This window comes from Mastacembelus armatus, chromosome 6 (genome assembly GCF_900324485.2).
Source record: "Mastacembelus armatus chromosome 6, fMasArm1.2, whole genome shotgun sequence".
Taxonomy (NCBI): domain Eukaryota; kingdom Metazoa; phylum Chordata; class Actinopteri; order Synbranchiformes; family Mastacembelidae; genus Mastacembelus; species Mastacembelus armatus.
The window spans coordinates 5,997,708-6,014,084 of record NC_046638.1 but is presented as its reverse complement, the minus strand read 5'-3'; the positions used below and the strand labels follow the sequence as shown (position 1 = coordinate 6,014,084).

The 16,377-nt window shown below is 39.7% G+C and overlaps 1 protein-coding gene across 4 annotated transcripts in view; it reads left to right on the top strand.

Moving 5' to 3' along the window:
* The window catches only part of srpk2 (SRSF protein kinase 2), a 56,001-nt gene that overhangs the window by 32,231 nt on the left and 7,393 nt on the right, over nt 1–16,377 (top strand). For 3 of the 4 annotated variants that reach the window (XM_026311207.1, XM_026311209.2, XM_026311211.1), the window contains 9 exons: nt 5,506–5,657; nt 7,389–7,497; nt 8,532–8,619; nt 8,975–9,062; nt 9,244–9,350; nt 10,708–10,873; nt 12,134–12,174; nt 13,163–13,484; nt 14,888–15,775. In XM_026311207.1, the coding sequence (XP_026166992.1) occupies nt 5,506–5,657; nt 7,389–7,497; nt 8,532–8,619; nt 8,975–9,062; nt 9,244–9,350; nt 10,708–10,873; nt 12,134–12,174; nt 13,163–13,484; nt 14,888–15,775 (1,961 nt within the window). The remainder of the gene's footprint in view (nt 1–5,505; nt 5,658–7,388; nt 7,498–8,531; nt 8,620–8,974; nt 9,063–9,243; nt 9,351–10,707; nt 10,874–12,133; nt 12,175–13,162; nt 13,485–14,887; nt 15,776–16,377) is intronic. The other variant, XM_026311208.1, reaches the window with a different exon arrangement.

The following is a 16,377-nucleotide window of genomic DNA, read 5'->3' as shown; positions in this document are numbered from 1 at the left end:
TAGTAGGCCCATTCAATCAAACCTTTTCCATAAGAATTGGAAAAGAAAATGCAATTGATTTTAAGTTTGATTGCAGGGAAAATATGCATTGAGTTACTGAGTAAAAATAGGTATTCCAGTAATTTATTCACAAGGAGGAATATACTCAAGAAAGTTACATACTTCTTATAATCACATTTTTACAGTGGTGGCAGACGTACTCAGATTAAGAAGGAATACCACAGTGGACTCACCACGCATGCTGCAACAAAAACAAAAAAAGTAAAAAAAAATTCAAGAGAAATGTGCATGGACTAAAATCCTCGAAGAAGTTAATCTGTCCGTGAAAAGCTCAAGAAATTCTGTGTAGGCAAGATGCCTAAACATGCAGTCACATGGACAGATGAAGGAGCTTAAACCAGCACCTCAGCAGACTAGAAAACTGAGATGGGATCTACAGAAATGACGTCTGAAGCACAGTAACTAAAGTTTTGCAATATGGTCTGTTTCCACCAGAGTAGTCTGATTATGTCTTAGTATCATTTACATAGATGTACATATTAATGCCATTATACTTTTGACACTGCTTTTGTAGAGGCCACTAGTTGTATAGACATTGGAATGAACGCAGGCACTGTCCTGCTGCTGTACCCACAAAAGACAACCAATTAATGGCTGAACCTAGTCTCAAACAAAGGTGCTGTAACTGTTTATTAACTGTTTATTATGTCTATTAAGCATGTTCACGTTTGATTAAAAACTACAGCTTCCATCTGTTTTAGCAATATAGTTTTATTAATGAAACAATTTGTGATAAGGTTTACAGTGTATGTATTTAAGTTCTAAGAACAGGGTGCAGAAGTCCAAAAATACTGAAAGACTAAAGCCTTTTTCTGCATTCATAATTATAATATTGAGGAATATTACATTTCTTCTACTTCTTGTTCGTCCATTTTTACAGGGCCAGGTATGTTGTTGACACTGGATGATGTTGTTTTCTTTACTTCTATGTTGTTGACATTTCCACTGCTGACCTGTCAAGGCAGCATTTTTCAGAAAGAAAGCTGTTTAGACATGATCACACAGCATGTGATGAGCTGGAATTTACCGATAGGAAGAACTGCTTTACGATCCAGGGTTCTGCTCCCTGTGGATTTTGTTAAATGAACTCATTTTACATGTCTTTTTGTTCAGTATTCTCTGCTTTCCTCAGCACAACATAGCACCCCCACTGCTGTGATGATGAGCTCCTGGTAATTGCATGACAGAAGTGGTTTTCAGGTGTGAATGATGGAGCCTGGACTTTGCCCCCAAGCTTATAAGCAACCAGACAAACTGTTCAAATACTGTAGGTTTAAGGACACAGCAAAGTCGAACTGATCATATTGTATGTAGGAGAAAAAAATGTCCTTAGTGGTTCTTATGTGTGCAAGTTTTCAAATAAGCCACCCCAGAGAATGTTCTCTTTAAAGTTTAACATAGGGGCCACAGATGCCATTGCAGGGTGTGAGAGTGGAAGGACTGAGTGGAAGGCATTGTGTGTGTTCAGATCTGTGCGATCTTATGGTTGGGTTCAGATGTAAGAAAGAGTCTGGGCATGTCCACACATTTAGCAAGATGTTGAGGGATGGAAGGAACATTCTGCAGTTCTGCAGTTCTCCACTACCACAGTATAAAGCTGTTAGCTGAAGGACTTTCACATGTACTGTAACAGCACCGCTAGTTTCAAAACAGTGTTTTGCCAGTACATAATGTGCATAAGAGAAATGTCTATTAAAATATGTATTTAATGTTAAATTTTCAGTGTGCAATACTACATATGCTCACAAAAGCAAACACTCTCAGCTGGTTTTATACGAAATACATTCTTATACATTAAACACTGGACATTGCTGATCATCCATATTTGCATGTCACTATTAGCCCTGAGGCATGGTGATCACACGCACATGCACAAAGACATCATAGCAAATGTGTAATTTAATGCAGTGCTGTCTGAGGGCCTGAAGACCAGGGGCATCCAGCATTGATTTTTGGCCTTGCCCTTGTGCAGAGAGATTTCCCCAGATTCTCTGAATCTTTTGATGATATTATATACTGTAGATGATGATATATTTAAAGTCTTTGCAATTTTACATTGTCTGTCTTTATGTAGATTTTACATAGCGTCGCAAATTTTTTGGAATTGGAGTTGTAACATCTCTCATACTCTAGGAACAAAATAAGGAACACAGCACTATGAAAACAAATGAACCTTTTTTACACAAATGCGACACTACTGTATGTTTGAATGGGTGTAGTTCACTGTTATGTTTTGGCGAGCTTGTTGTCAGCTTCCTGTTTGTTTATGCTGTTGTTTTTCACTAGCTCAGCACTAGTGCTTTCTCCGCCTCCACCTGTTTTTTAGTGTAATTTAAGGTGGAGTGGTGTGCAGTGTGCTTCAGTGTGGATCGATCTGTGTTGATAAAACATCTTCCCACATGCAGTCTGTGTACAGTGTAACAGTCTCGTGGAATATTGTGCATGGGCACTCTTTGCATGTTTTCCTCCTTGACTGTTGTCGATTCTTTTATTTTTTCGGTCTGTGTCTCTCTTTGAGGTGACCTCTTTCTCCTCCTTCTGTTTCTCTATGTCTGCTGCCTGGTTTTCTCTGCTTGTGTCTCAGTTTTGTTCTGACTGGTCTCACTGCTTGTCAGCTTGCGGTTCTATTTCCTCCTTTCCGCCTCTCTATTTTCCCTTTCTCTGCTCATGTTTGGCTGCTTATCCATCTCTTTTTTTCTGTCTGTCCACTGAACTCTTTATTTTTCTGTATGTCTACTGCCTGTCTCTCTGTATCACCCTGTCTCTTCCTGCTTTTTTTTTTTTTTGTCCTTCTGTCTGTCTACCTCCTTCTGTTTATGCCTCTCGTTTTAGCTGTCAGTTTTAATATGCTTGTCACTATATCAGGCTTCCTTTTTAATTTTTTTGCCCACTTCTCTGATTTTGACTCTTCCTCTGCTGTGTTTCTCTTTATCATTACCTCTTTCTTTCTGTTTTCTGTCTGTTCGCTCGATTCCTCTTTGTTCTATCACCGTCTCTCCTCTGCCTGTCTTTCAGGCTGTGGCGTCTTTGCTGCCTTAATGTTTTTGCTGCTCGGCTCAGGTCCAGAAAGTTATGGGGGTCTAAGTGTTCGTACAGCCATTTGCAAGATGAGCCATATAAAAGCACCAAGCCTATAGACGTGATGTATGACACCCTACGTGACTGCTTTGGTAAAGAAGCGGCATCTTACTGCAAGGACACAGCCCTCTGCTGTCTGTGTGTGTGTTGTAAAATACCAATGAAATGTTAGTGCCAAATAGTCTTCTGTCCTTTGCTGCTACATTGAAGCACTATTGCTGTTGTATGTCTGTCTCTGTGTGTGTGTGTGTGTGTGTGTGTGTGTGTGTGTGTGTGTGTGTGTGTGTGTGTGTGTGTGTGTGTGTGTGTGTGTGTTGGCCTTGCCACCATGTTAACGCTTTGTGTCCTGGACCCCCAGACCCTCCCCCATTTGCTCTGCTGTTGCCATGGCAACGCACCAGGAGGCTGTATCTGCGCCTGTGACCGCAATTTTATAACAGCTCACGAGTGCTGGCTTTGTGTGTGTGTGTTTGTTTATATTGTTTCTGGTTTAATTTAGCAATTGATCACGTTGCCGGTACTGTGAGATGACACTGAATGAAAAGAGTTTACCAAACTCTGTTGGGCTCTGCTTTCATGGGCAATTGTCTCATTTAGTCTTACAGAGACTTCATTGGATTGGATTAGGCCAAGACAGGGAAATATTAGATTGACTCAACATATCAGCATTTTCCCGGCACTGATGAATGAGCTATGTTCTCCCTTCTACACACATCACATGTTGTTTTACAGAGCTCTGAGTTCACAGACTCCAGATGTGCAAGGAAAGCTCATCTGTCATAATAAATGTGTGCTAATTTGCTGGATGACATTACTACATCTATACTGTGGGTACTGCAGTTATTATTGTAGGTGGAGAATGATTTACTACTCTAAAGCAGGGAATTCCTGCTTCTTTTTGCTTGTACTTCTTTAAAACAAAGCAGTATTTATGTCACAAGTTGTATCTGTCCTATGATAAAGTCATCAACAAAACAGTTTAGGCTTTTTTTATGAAACTCTAAAGAGTACGCCACTACTTCTTTCTACTTCTGTAACTATGTCACACTCGTGATTGTTTTTTTTAAAAATGGTTAAAAAAAAATCAGCAGCTTGTTTTTAAACCAGGTGTCTATTTTAGCTGTAATGCAACTCAGATGCTGACAGTTATGCTAGTGGCACCTAGAGTACCTTTGAACCTCTAGACTGGTCTGGTTATTCTAGGTAATTTACAACTTATATGATGTAAGTGAGATATGTCAAAAAGTACTGTGAACAGAATTTGAATTGTAAAATCAGCCTAGCTCTGAGTTAAATATATTCAGTAATTTAGTGGAAAACAGTGAAAAAGCAAAGATTAAAGGGAAATCTGACAAAATTAGTTATTTATGTTGTGACCCCAGATTGGAAATCACTGTTCTAGATAGATAGATAGATAGATAGACATCAAATTGTACCCAATGTCTTCAAAATAGGTATGTGTGCTGTGGTAGCATCCAAAAGAAAAACACTAAATCCTCAGCCTGACCTGATCAGTCATTGTAAGTCGCCCTGGAAAAGAGTGTGAGCTAAATCCTCAAAATGTACCCAGGTCTGGAGGAAGAGGCAGCCTATTTCGTGTGTTCCCTCTCATGGGCTCAGTTCCATTTTAGACAAGGCAAAGAAAGCAGAACAAGGCTGCAAGGACTGACCACAGAGACAAACCCTGAAAGGCTCATCAAGTCTAAATGTATTCATCTTTCTGTCATTCTATACCAGAGGTAGCCAACTCCGGTCCTGTTTCCCAACTATCCCTACCCACTTCTCATTACCTGGATCAGGTGTGTTCAGCCAATCAGAAACTGGAAGGGCAGGGATCTTTGGAAAACAAGGAGGACAGTGGTCCTTGAGGACCGTAGTTGGTTACCCCTGCGACTTCAAATGAATACATATATTTATACTGGCAGAAACTTCTTGATTAAATAGCAGTTAGTTGGGCTTTATTGGTCTGTAGAAATAATCTTCTTCTATTATTCTATTCTCTTCATATTGATTTCACATTATATTGCTCTTCTGAGAATGTCTGTGTTTATTCTGTTTCTTAAATAGAAGCGCTATTCTTTATTTGTTCAGCAACACCAGCTGTTCATGTTCATGGCAGCTATAGTCGATCCTTTATTTGTTCCAAACACAGACGTAGAGTGTGTTATTTCCTGAGCTTTTCTTCTTCTACATCTGTGTGTATAAAAATGCTACACATAATTTTGATATTAATCATCTGCTGTCAAAACCCAGTCTATAGTTGCACTTACTGTCACAGCTGGAAATACTAAAATATGTCAAAGTTGCTCTGAGGCGAATTTTCCAGTGAAAAGTTACTTAACTTTGATCTCACTGTTGTATTTACAGGCCTGAGACCCAGCAGAAAGCCCCGGTGAGCGCCCCTCCTCCCCCGCCACCCCCTCCGCCTCCCCCTGAGCCAGCAGGTCCCCCGGAGCCAGAGGAGGAGATCCTGGGCTCTGACGATGAGGAGCAAGAGGATCCTGCAGACTACTGCAAAGGTCAGAGCTACACACAAACAGATGCTCATATACTGTCTTCAGTCTGTCCCAGCCCATTACCTCCACTGTCTACATTCATCGTCAGGAGCTCAACAATGGCTGTGCTGTCTCACAATATGTCCTCATTTTGCCTCTGTGTAAATGTGTTTCTGCTCTCACGTCTTCCGCGGTGCTGACGGGATTAACAGAACACTCCTTTTAGCCATCAGTGCGAGATGCACGGCAGCTGTGACACCAGTGTTTCAAAGGTTACTTGGTTGTTCCCAGAAAGAAGCAGCAGTCTAGTTTCCTGCACTGGCTCACAATGCCGAAGATTACACTGTCTAACAGTACATTGTAATTGCACAGCTGTTTCATGATGCAACAGCTCTTCTGCAAACACTGTACAACATTTTGCTGTATGCATCTATCTGTGTGATCTAACATTTGTTTCAGATGGATTTTATCAGTTTTTGGAGGAAAACCTTAGATTTCTGTCTCATTGGCTTTCTATCAAAGAAAGTGATTCTCATCATAAATTTCAGAAAATTTTACAAACCTTTTAAATACAGTTTTTAACCCTACCAGGAGAAGTGCATCTAATTCATAGTATAGTATAATTATTATGAATAATAGTACCAGTAGTAGTAGCAATCCTTGTAGTTTTGTGTTTGTATTTCTTGGCCCACCCACCTATTGTACTTGAAAGTACACAATTCTTCAAGTTTGTGTTCAATAAAACACACCTACAGGAAATGTAACCCTGGCAAGCTAGAGTTCTCACTCTGCCAGATGGTACAGTAGTCACTGTAGCCACAGCAAAGGGGGTTTTGATGCCTCTTTTTGGTAAACACATTCAGCTTAAGGTTGAAGCATTACATATAATGGACCTGTGTAGTTCAGTGGGAAGAATAGTGGCAATATTGACTAAGTGTATGAGGAAGAAACACACATTGTACATTCCCATTGGCGCACTATAAATTGTATGTATAAGTGTCATGGTGTGAACTTACACTATGGCCTTTAGTATTTAATGATGTTTTTTGTGCGCAGCCCTCAAAATGATACAAAGACAAAATAAAATGGTTACTATTGTTGAATCCATTTAATTAGACGACAGGTTTCTGCTAAAAGGCAGGCTGTTATGTCATATTGAGAAGTGTTTGTTGTTTTTATTAATTTGCCCTCCCTGATTATTTATATGATGAGCGTAGAGTAAAAAAAGAAACACCTGTCAGTGTAAAGTAATGTAGTTAGCAGACGGCATCCTCCAAAGATCATAAAGACATCTTTAAAAGAGGTTTATCAAAAACAGGAGTTTCATGAAGGTAGGGTTTTTTTTTAATGTACTTGTTTCACTGAACGTTTTCTTTTAAATCAGTAACAGTGTTTTCCTTCTGTTCAACTCATTCTAGATAGAGTATTTTTTTAACTCCTAAGGGGAAATTCTGGCATTACAGGACCACCAGTGTTCACAACTGTTTTAGACAAATGTTACAATTTCCCAGAATTCTCTTCAAAAATGTTTCTAGGGCAGTCACGAATTTAAAAGACAATTGGTCCCTATCATAGCATCACTAGATGCTGCTAGAAATGTTTGTGCTGTACTGTCCTTTTTTGTTATAAAACACTTCTAATTTTCTGTCTGTTTGACCTTCCTCCCTCTCTCCACTTCTTATTTACTAATGGATTTCATGTCATTGCCTGGTTAACTGGTAGTCACCTGTAACATTCATCTTTTCTCTCTCTCAGGAGGGTATCATCCGGTGAAGATCGGAGATTTGTTCAACGGGAGGTACCATGTGATCAGGAAGTTGGGATGGGGCCACTTTTCCACTGTATGGCTATGCTGGGATATACAGTGAGTCACACACAAACACATACATGTTGTATTACAGTACAGGCTTTTAAATTCTGCTTCATGTTGCTCTCATGCATACAGACATTCACCGCAAGCACATCATGACCCAGATAAAGCACTCAAGGGCTCACAGAGGGCGTCTTTCAGTTCGTCACTTCACTTTGCCCTCATAAGTGCACACAACATCAGACACACACACACATACACACACACACTGCACATGCACCTGTTGACAAGATCTGGCACATCACCATGAAGACAGCTGCAACCAACACCGCCTTACACCGAAGACATTCATTTGCACTATAATGTTGTTTCTGCGTTCACGTGGCAACCAGGGTGGATGGATGAGGGTATCATCAACTGAGTGTCACCTTTCAGTGACTTGCACATACACACGCGCACACACACACGCGCACACACACACAAACTCATTCACTCCTGTCACTGGTGTTAATTACACTAATGGTGGTAATAAACTAGTGAGTTGGAATTGAATTACTCTAGACACACTCTACAGATAGTCACAGTGGATATATTCAGTGTGTCAGTATCAAGGTGTATGTTTTGTTACCTCATACACACTAATGCGCATGCATGAAGCCTAATTCACAATATAATAATGATAATTGTTCAGAAACCTGTTTTCTTTTTTCAAGGCAAGCTGCTTAGTTCTCATATTTAGCTGGAATCAAAGTAATGTTCCACTTTTTTGCTTGATTTGTGACTTTTGTTCATTACAAAACATGTATATTTGGATTATACAAGGATAAAGAGGTGTGTCAGTTGTGTAAATGATATAATGTAAATCTTCTTTGGAATAAAATGCCACATAGCTCATACATTTGCATTTGCAGTGTTAGTGTGGGCAGTGTGAATGAGCAACAACAGCCCGAGCAAAGATTGCAAGCCAGTATTGGTGCAGCTGCTATTTTCACATCTCTTACCTGGACATTTTAATTAACCCTACTGATTTTGATAACCTAATGCTTTGTGGGTAACTATAAAAGTGAATTGTGTCTGTGTAATTATAGAGTGAAGAACTTTGTGGCAATGAAGGTGGTGAAAAGTGCCCAGCATTACACAGAGACGGCCCTGGATGAGATCAAACTACTGCGATGTGTGAGAATCTGATTCATTTTGCATTTTGGTGTTTAAGAGTCTTATTCTTTTTATCTTACTTTTTCATTTTTTATTTGTTTCATTTTTCAGTATTTCCTTTGTGATTTTCTTCTTTCCTTCCTCTTTCCTTTTGTAGTTATTTCTTTCCTTCCATTTCGATCCTTCTCCTTTTTTTCTTTTCTGCTTATATCCTTTCCTTCCTACTGTCCACCCTCCTTTGCTTTCTTTGTCTTTACCCTTTACACTAAAGCTACATTGATCATTTATTTTGCATGGAGCAGTGGGCAGTCAGGTTAGAATAAATCCATCCCCGTCTTTGCTCTTTGCTTCAAGTCCTTGTCCTCTTGTCCTCCAGGTAAGAGAGAGCGACCCGAACGACCCCAACAAGGACATGGTGGTTCAGCTGATAGATGACTTCAAGATCTCTGGAGTCAACGGCATACGTATCCTGATCAGCAGAGTGTGTGTGTGCGTGTTTGTGCGTGTGCGTGGGTGTGTGTGCGTGTGGGTGTGTGTGTGTGTGTGTGTGTGTGTGTGTGTGTGTGTGTGTGCGTGCGCGTGTGTGTGCGTGAGTGTGTGAGAGACAGCAATATGACAACATGAAAGCTTGACTCTTTGCCCCAGATGTGTGTATGGTGTTTGAGGTGCTGGGTCACCACCTGCTGAAGTGGATTATTAAATCCAACTACCAAGGTCTGCCGCTGCCATGTGTTAAGAGCATTATCAGACAGGTAAGGACACACATAAGCACACACATACACAAACCACATCAATTTATTGACAATACTACAGACATGTGACTATTTTCTGCAAATTTTAAATACATAGAGTTATTGTCACACAGAGTGCCAGTGCAATATGGTACAAACAAGGTGACAGATTTATTGCAGCCTCATGAATGGAAATAAATCCCTATTTGGGAAAATATTTTGCTATTGACTCGACTTACCCCACATTTATCCATGAAGTTGCCTTTGCTTTTTTAGCAACACCTTAACGTTTACAACTAGATTATTGTACAGTAACTATAGAAACATTAGGAGTTCATTATGGACAGAAACAATAAAAAAACAAATTTGGGTATCATGCTGAGTGATAAATGTATAATAACAAATCCATACTCCTTTCTATAAAAAAATTCAGCTTTGATTTGTACATGGCACTCGATTTTTAGTCTAGTCTGATTGATATAAATGGTGTGAACATGAAAAACCTCTCTGTATAGTGTAATACAGTTCAATAGCACCACAAACTCCACACATCTTCTAAAGTGAGTGCATAGTTGAATCAACACCAACAAAAACAACATTATTGCCTTCATGACAGGAGGATTTATTGCTAGACTGTTGTATTGGACTCCATTCATTTTAGCTCAGTGTAACTAATAGGCTGAGTGTATATGCAGCAGGGCACACACAAATACAAACATACATATTTCAAATAAAACACAATAATAGCTTGAATGGTCCTCAGCATCCACCGTGATCTACAGATTGGCAGTGTGCCATTGTCATTGCTTCAACATTCAAACGTTGCTTCTTAGAGATGGTTTGTGAAAGACTGTGTCTATAAGAGTAAGGAACAGACTTGAGAGGAGAGCATAGTACAGTGCACCCAGTGCTTAGCTTATCTAATACAATACAGGGTATTGTGAACTTCATACTTCAGCAGCATCACTGTCTTTCTAAGATACCAGACTTTCAGGCATTTTCCACTCAGCCACCTGATGAGCATGTGAAGTTGTTCAACCGCTGCCAGCCTCTTGTATGTCTAAAGCCAAGCAGAAATTTTATGAGACCGTTATTTGCTTCAATCTCAGAGCCGCTGGACAGAAGCAAATGAAAGAAACTGTGCAACAAAAACATCAACAGCTTCTTCTCTCTGTCCCCAGAGAATGACAAGCATTAGATCAATGGCTAATTTGGCTCTGAGAAAAAGAGAAGGAATGAAAGGAAGAGAGACAGAGGGAGCAATTTGAATGGGGAAAGAGGTTGTGTCTGCTTTTTTTGAGTAGTACACGGCTAAAGAAGTATCAGAATGTTCTTCAGTTAAAAAAATGTGTGTTTGTTTGCACAAATGTGTTTGTAGGTCTTGCAGGGTCTGGACTACCTCCACACAAAATGTAAAATCATCCACACAGACATAAAGCCCGAGAACATCCTGATGTGTGTAGACGATGCATTTGTGAGGCGCATGGCCATGGAAGCAACGGAATGGCAGAAAGCTGGAGCACCCCCACCATCCGGATCAGCAGGTAAGGACACACAAACACTTATTTTAATATATCACATAGGATTAAACCTTAAACTTCAGGAAAGTAGGCTTATTTCTTCTTGCTGAACATTAGATAGAAGAATTGATTTGATTCTCTTGCTTATACAGTAAACATAAGGTTGCCAGTTCACTTGCCGTAGCATAAAGACTGGACAGAGTTTTGAACTTTTTCTTTATTTTGCAATTTATGGATGAGGGTCAGGAGTGCAAAAGGGTCTAATCCAACAAAGCAGGGGAGATGCTTCACATTAGCACTGAATGACTAACATGCTGAATGATATGCTTGAATTCACAGAGAGGACTTTTGTGCCTCCTTGGCTGCCTGCGTTTTGTATGTACAGATATTTTTTGCTTTTTTATCTCCTGTTGGCAAGTTCAAAAAAAAAAAAGTCAGGTTCTTAAAATACAGTCTTGACAAACTCAACACGGACCCTGTCCCCTCGGAGAATTCCCCACATAAGCTGTCAGTTGCTTGCATCAGCCATTGGAGTCTTTTGGGGCCTTAGGGTTAGCAATTATACTGCTTACATTTCTAAGCAATTAAAGTCAGGCAGAAAACCATCAACTGTTAAAAGAGAAGAGCTCTGTAACCAAATGTGTCTGTGAAAGAGAGAAAATAAATGGCGTTTTATTGTTTAGGTTCAGAATAAATATCAGAGAAAACTGAAGCTACATAGAACAAAATGTAAACATATTAGATTGTGTTCTAAATGTATATTTAATAATATTTTCAGTGAACAAAAAATGCAGTTTGCATTACTTTATTTGCTGAAGTTATAACTTGGCAGGCTCGAGTAGATGGCACTAAAATCAGTTGGTCAATTTTAAAATGAATGTATATTCACATAGCTTCATCTGTGGTCATGCGGAAGAGACTCTATATGTTAAAAAGGAAAGTTGGTGATATTTTTAAATTAGAAAATATGCTGCATTCTCCGGCTTAAGAAGAATAAAACATTAGTATTATGGATCTAGGACAAATGAATAAGGCAGTGGGAGTGTGAAAGATTGTTCTCTTTATTTCTTTGCTATTTTTTTTCACCTCACCTACAGATTCTGTATGTATCAAGTCTGTAGAGAGCTTAGAGCATAGGAGCGCATATATAACGCACAATACCCTATTGATTTATTTCCAGAGGAGCAGAATGTTGAACCTTGTTTGACCTCAGTTGTGTGACGGATTGATGTTAGTGAAACTTTGAAGCCTCTGATTGGTGTTGTTTTTCTTTCTGTCTGTCAGTTAGCACAGCCCCCCAGCTCAAACCGGTGAGTACAACAGATGTGAGTATGAAATGAGACGAATGCACACACACACACACACAAACACAAACACCACACAAACATAGAAACACAAATGTGAAAATGTAGGGCATTTCATATTATTCGATTTGATTGTCACAACTACTAGAGACAGGTTAGGTACTGAGTGCACTGCACTATTAAAAAGAATTGAAACCATGGCTTTTGGTCTTATTAGTATTTTTTTGAATTGTTTTTGTCAGTTTTCCAATCACTGTAGGCAGGATAGATGCTCACTTTGTTTAATGAATCTTCAATAAATTGAATTGCAGGAATTAGTACTAATTAGTACAAATGAGTACTGGTGTATTACATGCAGTAACATTAGAGAAATTTAATGAAAATCAACATAAACTGTTGTCCTATGAAAACATGGATTTCCAAAAGTCAGGTTTTTATAAATTAAGGAGAGAGAAGAAATTTTGTGACAGTGCATTTTCATATTATCTGGCAGCTTTCTCATGGTTTATTTTAACTTTAAACCCTAGAAAACTTTGTTTCAAATTGAAAGTAGTGCTTTTCAACATTAAATATTTATGATCAAACATAGAGTCCCTTGTTATGTTTATCAAGAGTTTATCATTTCCATCCCAGCTAATCTGTGCCATCAGGACTGTGTGGCTGTGGTTTGATCAAATTTGATTGACAGTAGTTTGCAACACGACCAAATAGCCCCACAGCTCAAGTTTCTAAGACTAACACTTCATCCTTCAATTTACCTTAAAAATTCAAACTCACCAAATTTTGTTACATGGTTTTCATTGAATAGCAGGAAACGCTAAATGTAATAATATGTATTATCTACATACAGAGGACGTGTTAGTGGATATTACATATAAATCATAATCCACCATTTACGTATGACACAATTTAAAATTGCTTTCCTTAAATGCCTCGTATTTATGCTTGTTTTTTGCCTCCCCTGTGACTCTCTCTCTCTCTCCTGCTCTTCTATCTTTTTTCCTCCTAGGTTGGGAAAATCTCCAAGAACAAAAAGAAGAAGCTGAAGAAGAAACAGAAGCGACAGGCAGAGCTGCTGGAGAGGCGGATGCTGGAGATCGAAGCCCTGGAGAGAGAGGCCGAGAGGAGGGAGGAGAGAGCCAGAGAAGGGGGAGAGAAAGGAGTGATCGAGCAGAACCTGCCATCACCACTGCAGCCACCACCAGCATCACTGGGCCCCAGCATGGCTCTGGGAGACAGTGATGAGGATGATGACGAGGAGGAGGACGGGGAAGATGAAGAGGAGGACGGGGGAGAGAGGGAGAAGCCCATCAGGTTGACTAATCATACTGGTGAGTGATGTGAGCTTTCCTCAGGTGCAGTGATGTGGTTCAGACTAGTTAGGCATTTTTCCAACCACTGAGGGTTAGGACCGCTTACAATACTGCCCCCAGATTTAACGTCATGGCATTACCATGAAGCCTGAAGAAGTAAAACTCAGATATACATAATTTTCCTGAATTCAAATACATAATGAAGTGCAAATAAAATGATAATTCAGCCTCAGCTTGAAAAATGATGCACTAATCCACAAGGAAAGAAATAAAATACAACTTTGTATGACTGTTTTACTATTACTTCAGTTATTTGATGACCTCTCAAATTTATCTTGGCACTTTATGGGTTCCCACCCCCCCAAAGGATCATTAAAATGACTCAGATCAAATGTAATTCAATATGGTTGTGCTGCAAAATGTCTTCTAAAATTTCAGGCCACTACTTTATACATATTCACCAAGAGGGAACTTGGCATATTCGGCATGTTTAAACAAACTGTTTAAACAAAATTTTTAATTAAGGCATGTGGATTTGTTTAATATTTGTGTAGTCAGTATTCAGTCAGAACAAACTGATGTTTTGATATTTCCTGTCACATTTGTTTTATTTATTTATTTGATTTTTTCCTACATTACCTTGTCACACTCTGGTTTTAGAAGCAGAACTAGTCTAAGCCTGTTTGCCACTTTGACTCATTTTAAGTGCGACAAATTGGCACTTTAGTTTAATTATCAGGGTAAGGTTAATAAACTTTGTGTAGAGAGCTTCAGTTCAGTCATTACAGAAAGCCCATCCTGGTTCATCTTTGGCTTGACTGACTTTGACTATGTAGGAATTTGTGTGTATTCGGCTTTGCATTCATTATCACTAGCTTGTTAATTTTATTTCATATACTATATTCTATGCTCAGCCATGTGTTTAGTTTAGTTTAGTTACACTGTGATGTACAGTACAAATCTTATACACTGGCTCGATCTGATCACTTCCTCATAGGATGTTGGTTGTAAAATACATAGTGAAGGAAAAGTGAACAATATATTTTGGTTAATCTGTAAATTTATACTGTGCTCTGAAACTTGACATTTCTAAACCACAGCAGTGGCTTCGTGTATCAAGATGTGTGTGCAGGTTTGTGCAGTCTGTCTGTGAATGAAAAGAAGGTGGATCAGCTCCAACAACTCAGCCCACACTAGACCCATGAAATATTGGGGCTCGACTGATTCACACACAAAAAGAAAAACATCACTGTTTCTGTTTTCCTCCTCCACCTTCTGTCTCTTTCATTCTCTCTCCTCTTCAGTCTTTATTCTCCTCTCTTTTCCTATCTGCCTACAGTGTCTTTGAATGTGCATATACTGTATCTCCTTCCCACCCACTTTCTTCCTTAAGTCTTTGTCCTCTCCTCTGTCCATCTTAGGCGCATCATCTCCACAGGAGCAGAGCGAGGCACTACACATCACTGATGATGACCCTGATCAGGAGGTAGAGGAAGACGAAGAGCCCACGCCTATTGCTGAAAAAGATGCCCCTATTCCCCCCACGTCAGAGGAAGGTAATGGCAATCCAACACAAGCAGAGGTAGTGGAAGAGGAGGGGGAATTGAAAGGGGCAGAGGATGAGAATGAGGAAGTGGAGGTGAAGAAGAAGGTAGAGGAGGAGGAGGAGGAGGAAGAGGTGGAGGATGAAGATAATGAGGAGGAGAAAGAGACTGGAAGAGAAGAGAATGAGCCTGAGGAGCCAAAGAGTGAGAGCAAAAAAGAGGAAGAGGAAGTGGTGGAAGAAGAGGAACCAAAGGAGCAGGAGGGGGATGATGAGGAGGACGAGGAGGAGGATGAGGAGGAAGATGACGATGATGACACAACTGCTGATCTTCTCACAGACAGCACCTCTCCCATCAAACCCCACACAAACAAAACCAATTCAGCTAAAACCAACGGTCATGTTTTGTTGGGATCTGAAGGACTGAAACCAAACCCTGGCACTCCTCCACCCCCCTCACCCACCCCCGAGCCTCTCCTCTGCCCCCTGGTGGAGTCCGAGCTCAGCTACACGGACAGAGACAACTCTCTGAGCTCTGGTTATGAGATGTATAATGGCGAGCTGGGCGAACCGGGGCTGATCAACGGCTCCAGTGAGCGCCATCTGAGCATGATGCCCCTCTTCCCTGACTTGCCCCTGGATCCCGAGCCAGGAGACCCCATTTCTGTTGGGACGGCCGACATCGGAGCAGAACCATCACCCAACAGTCCCACCGCCGACCGCAGTCGCACTGTGTCGTCCTCGAGCACGGGTGACACACCCAAAGGTTAGACCTGATCAATTAGCATCTGCTACTTCAGTGTTTAATGTATTTGCTTTTATTTGCAGTTGTTTTAGCTGCTACATTTTTATTTTTACAAATCACTTTTTTTTTTTTTTTTATTCAGTAATGGAATTTTCCTATATAACACTTGATTTCACTTTTATTTTTATTTTATATAGAAATGAGACTAACTAAAATAATATTAAAATTTCATATATTTTAATAAAGTTTGAATTATTTAACATGGATTATATGTATAGTCTTATTTTTAAAAAAATTCATTTGGACCTTGTTTAAGGCAACAAGTCATTACTGTTCAGTTAGATTTTATGATTTTACACATTAGAGCTGGCTTTTAAGATAATCTAGTTGCTCATTATTATGTTTTAGTGTCCGATGTGTTATTACTGACTTACGACTGCCATTAATCATCCTCCTACAGAGTTCATTTTATTATCATTACCTTGGACTTGAACTTTCTAACTCTGGGGTCACTTCAAGGATTATATCTCCAAAGCCTAAGAAGATTTTTAACAAAGATAGTGCAAACACGACATTGTCGGGGAGTTGTACATTAAGTTTAAGTAGTTTTGCCAACTCAGTTA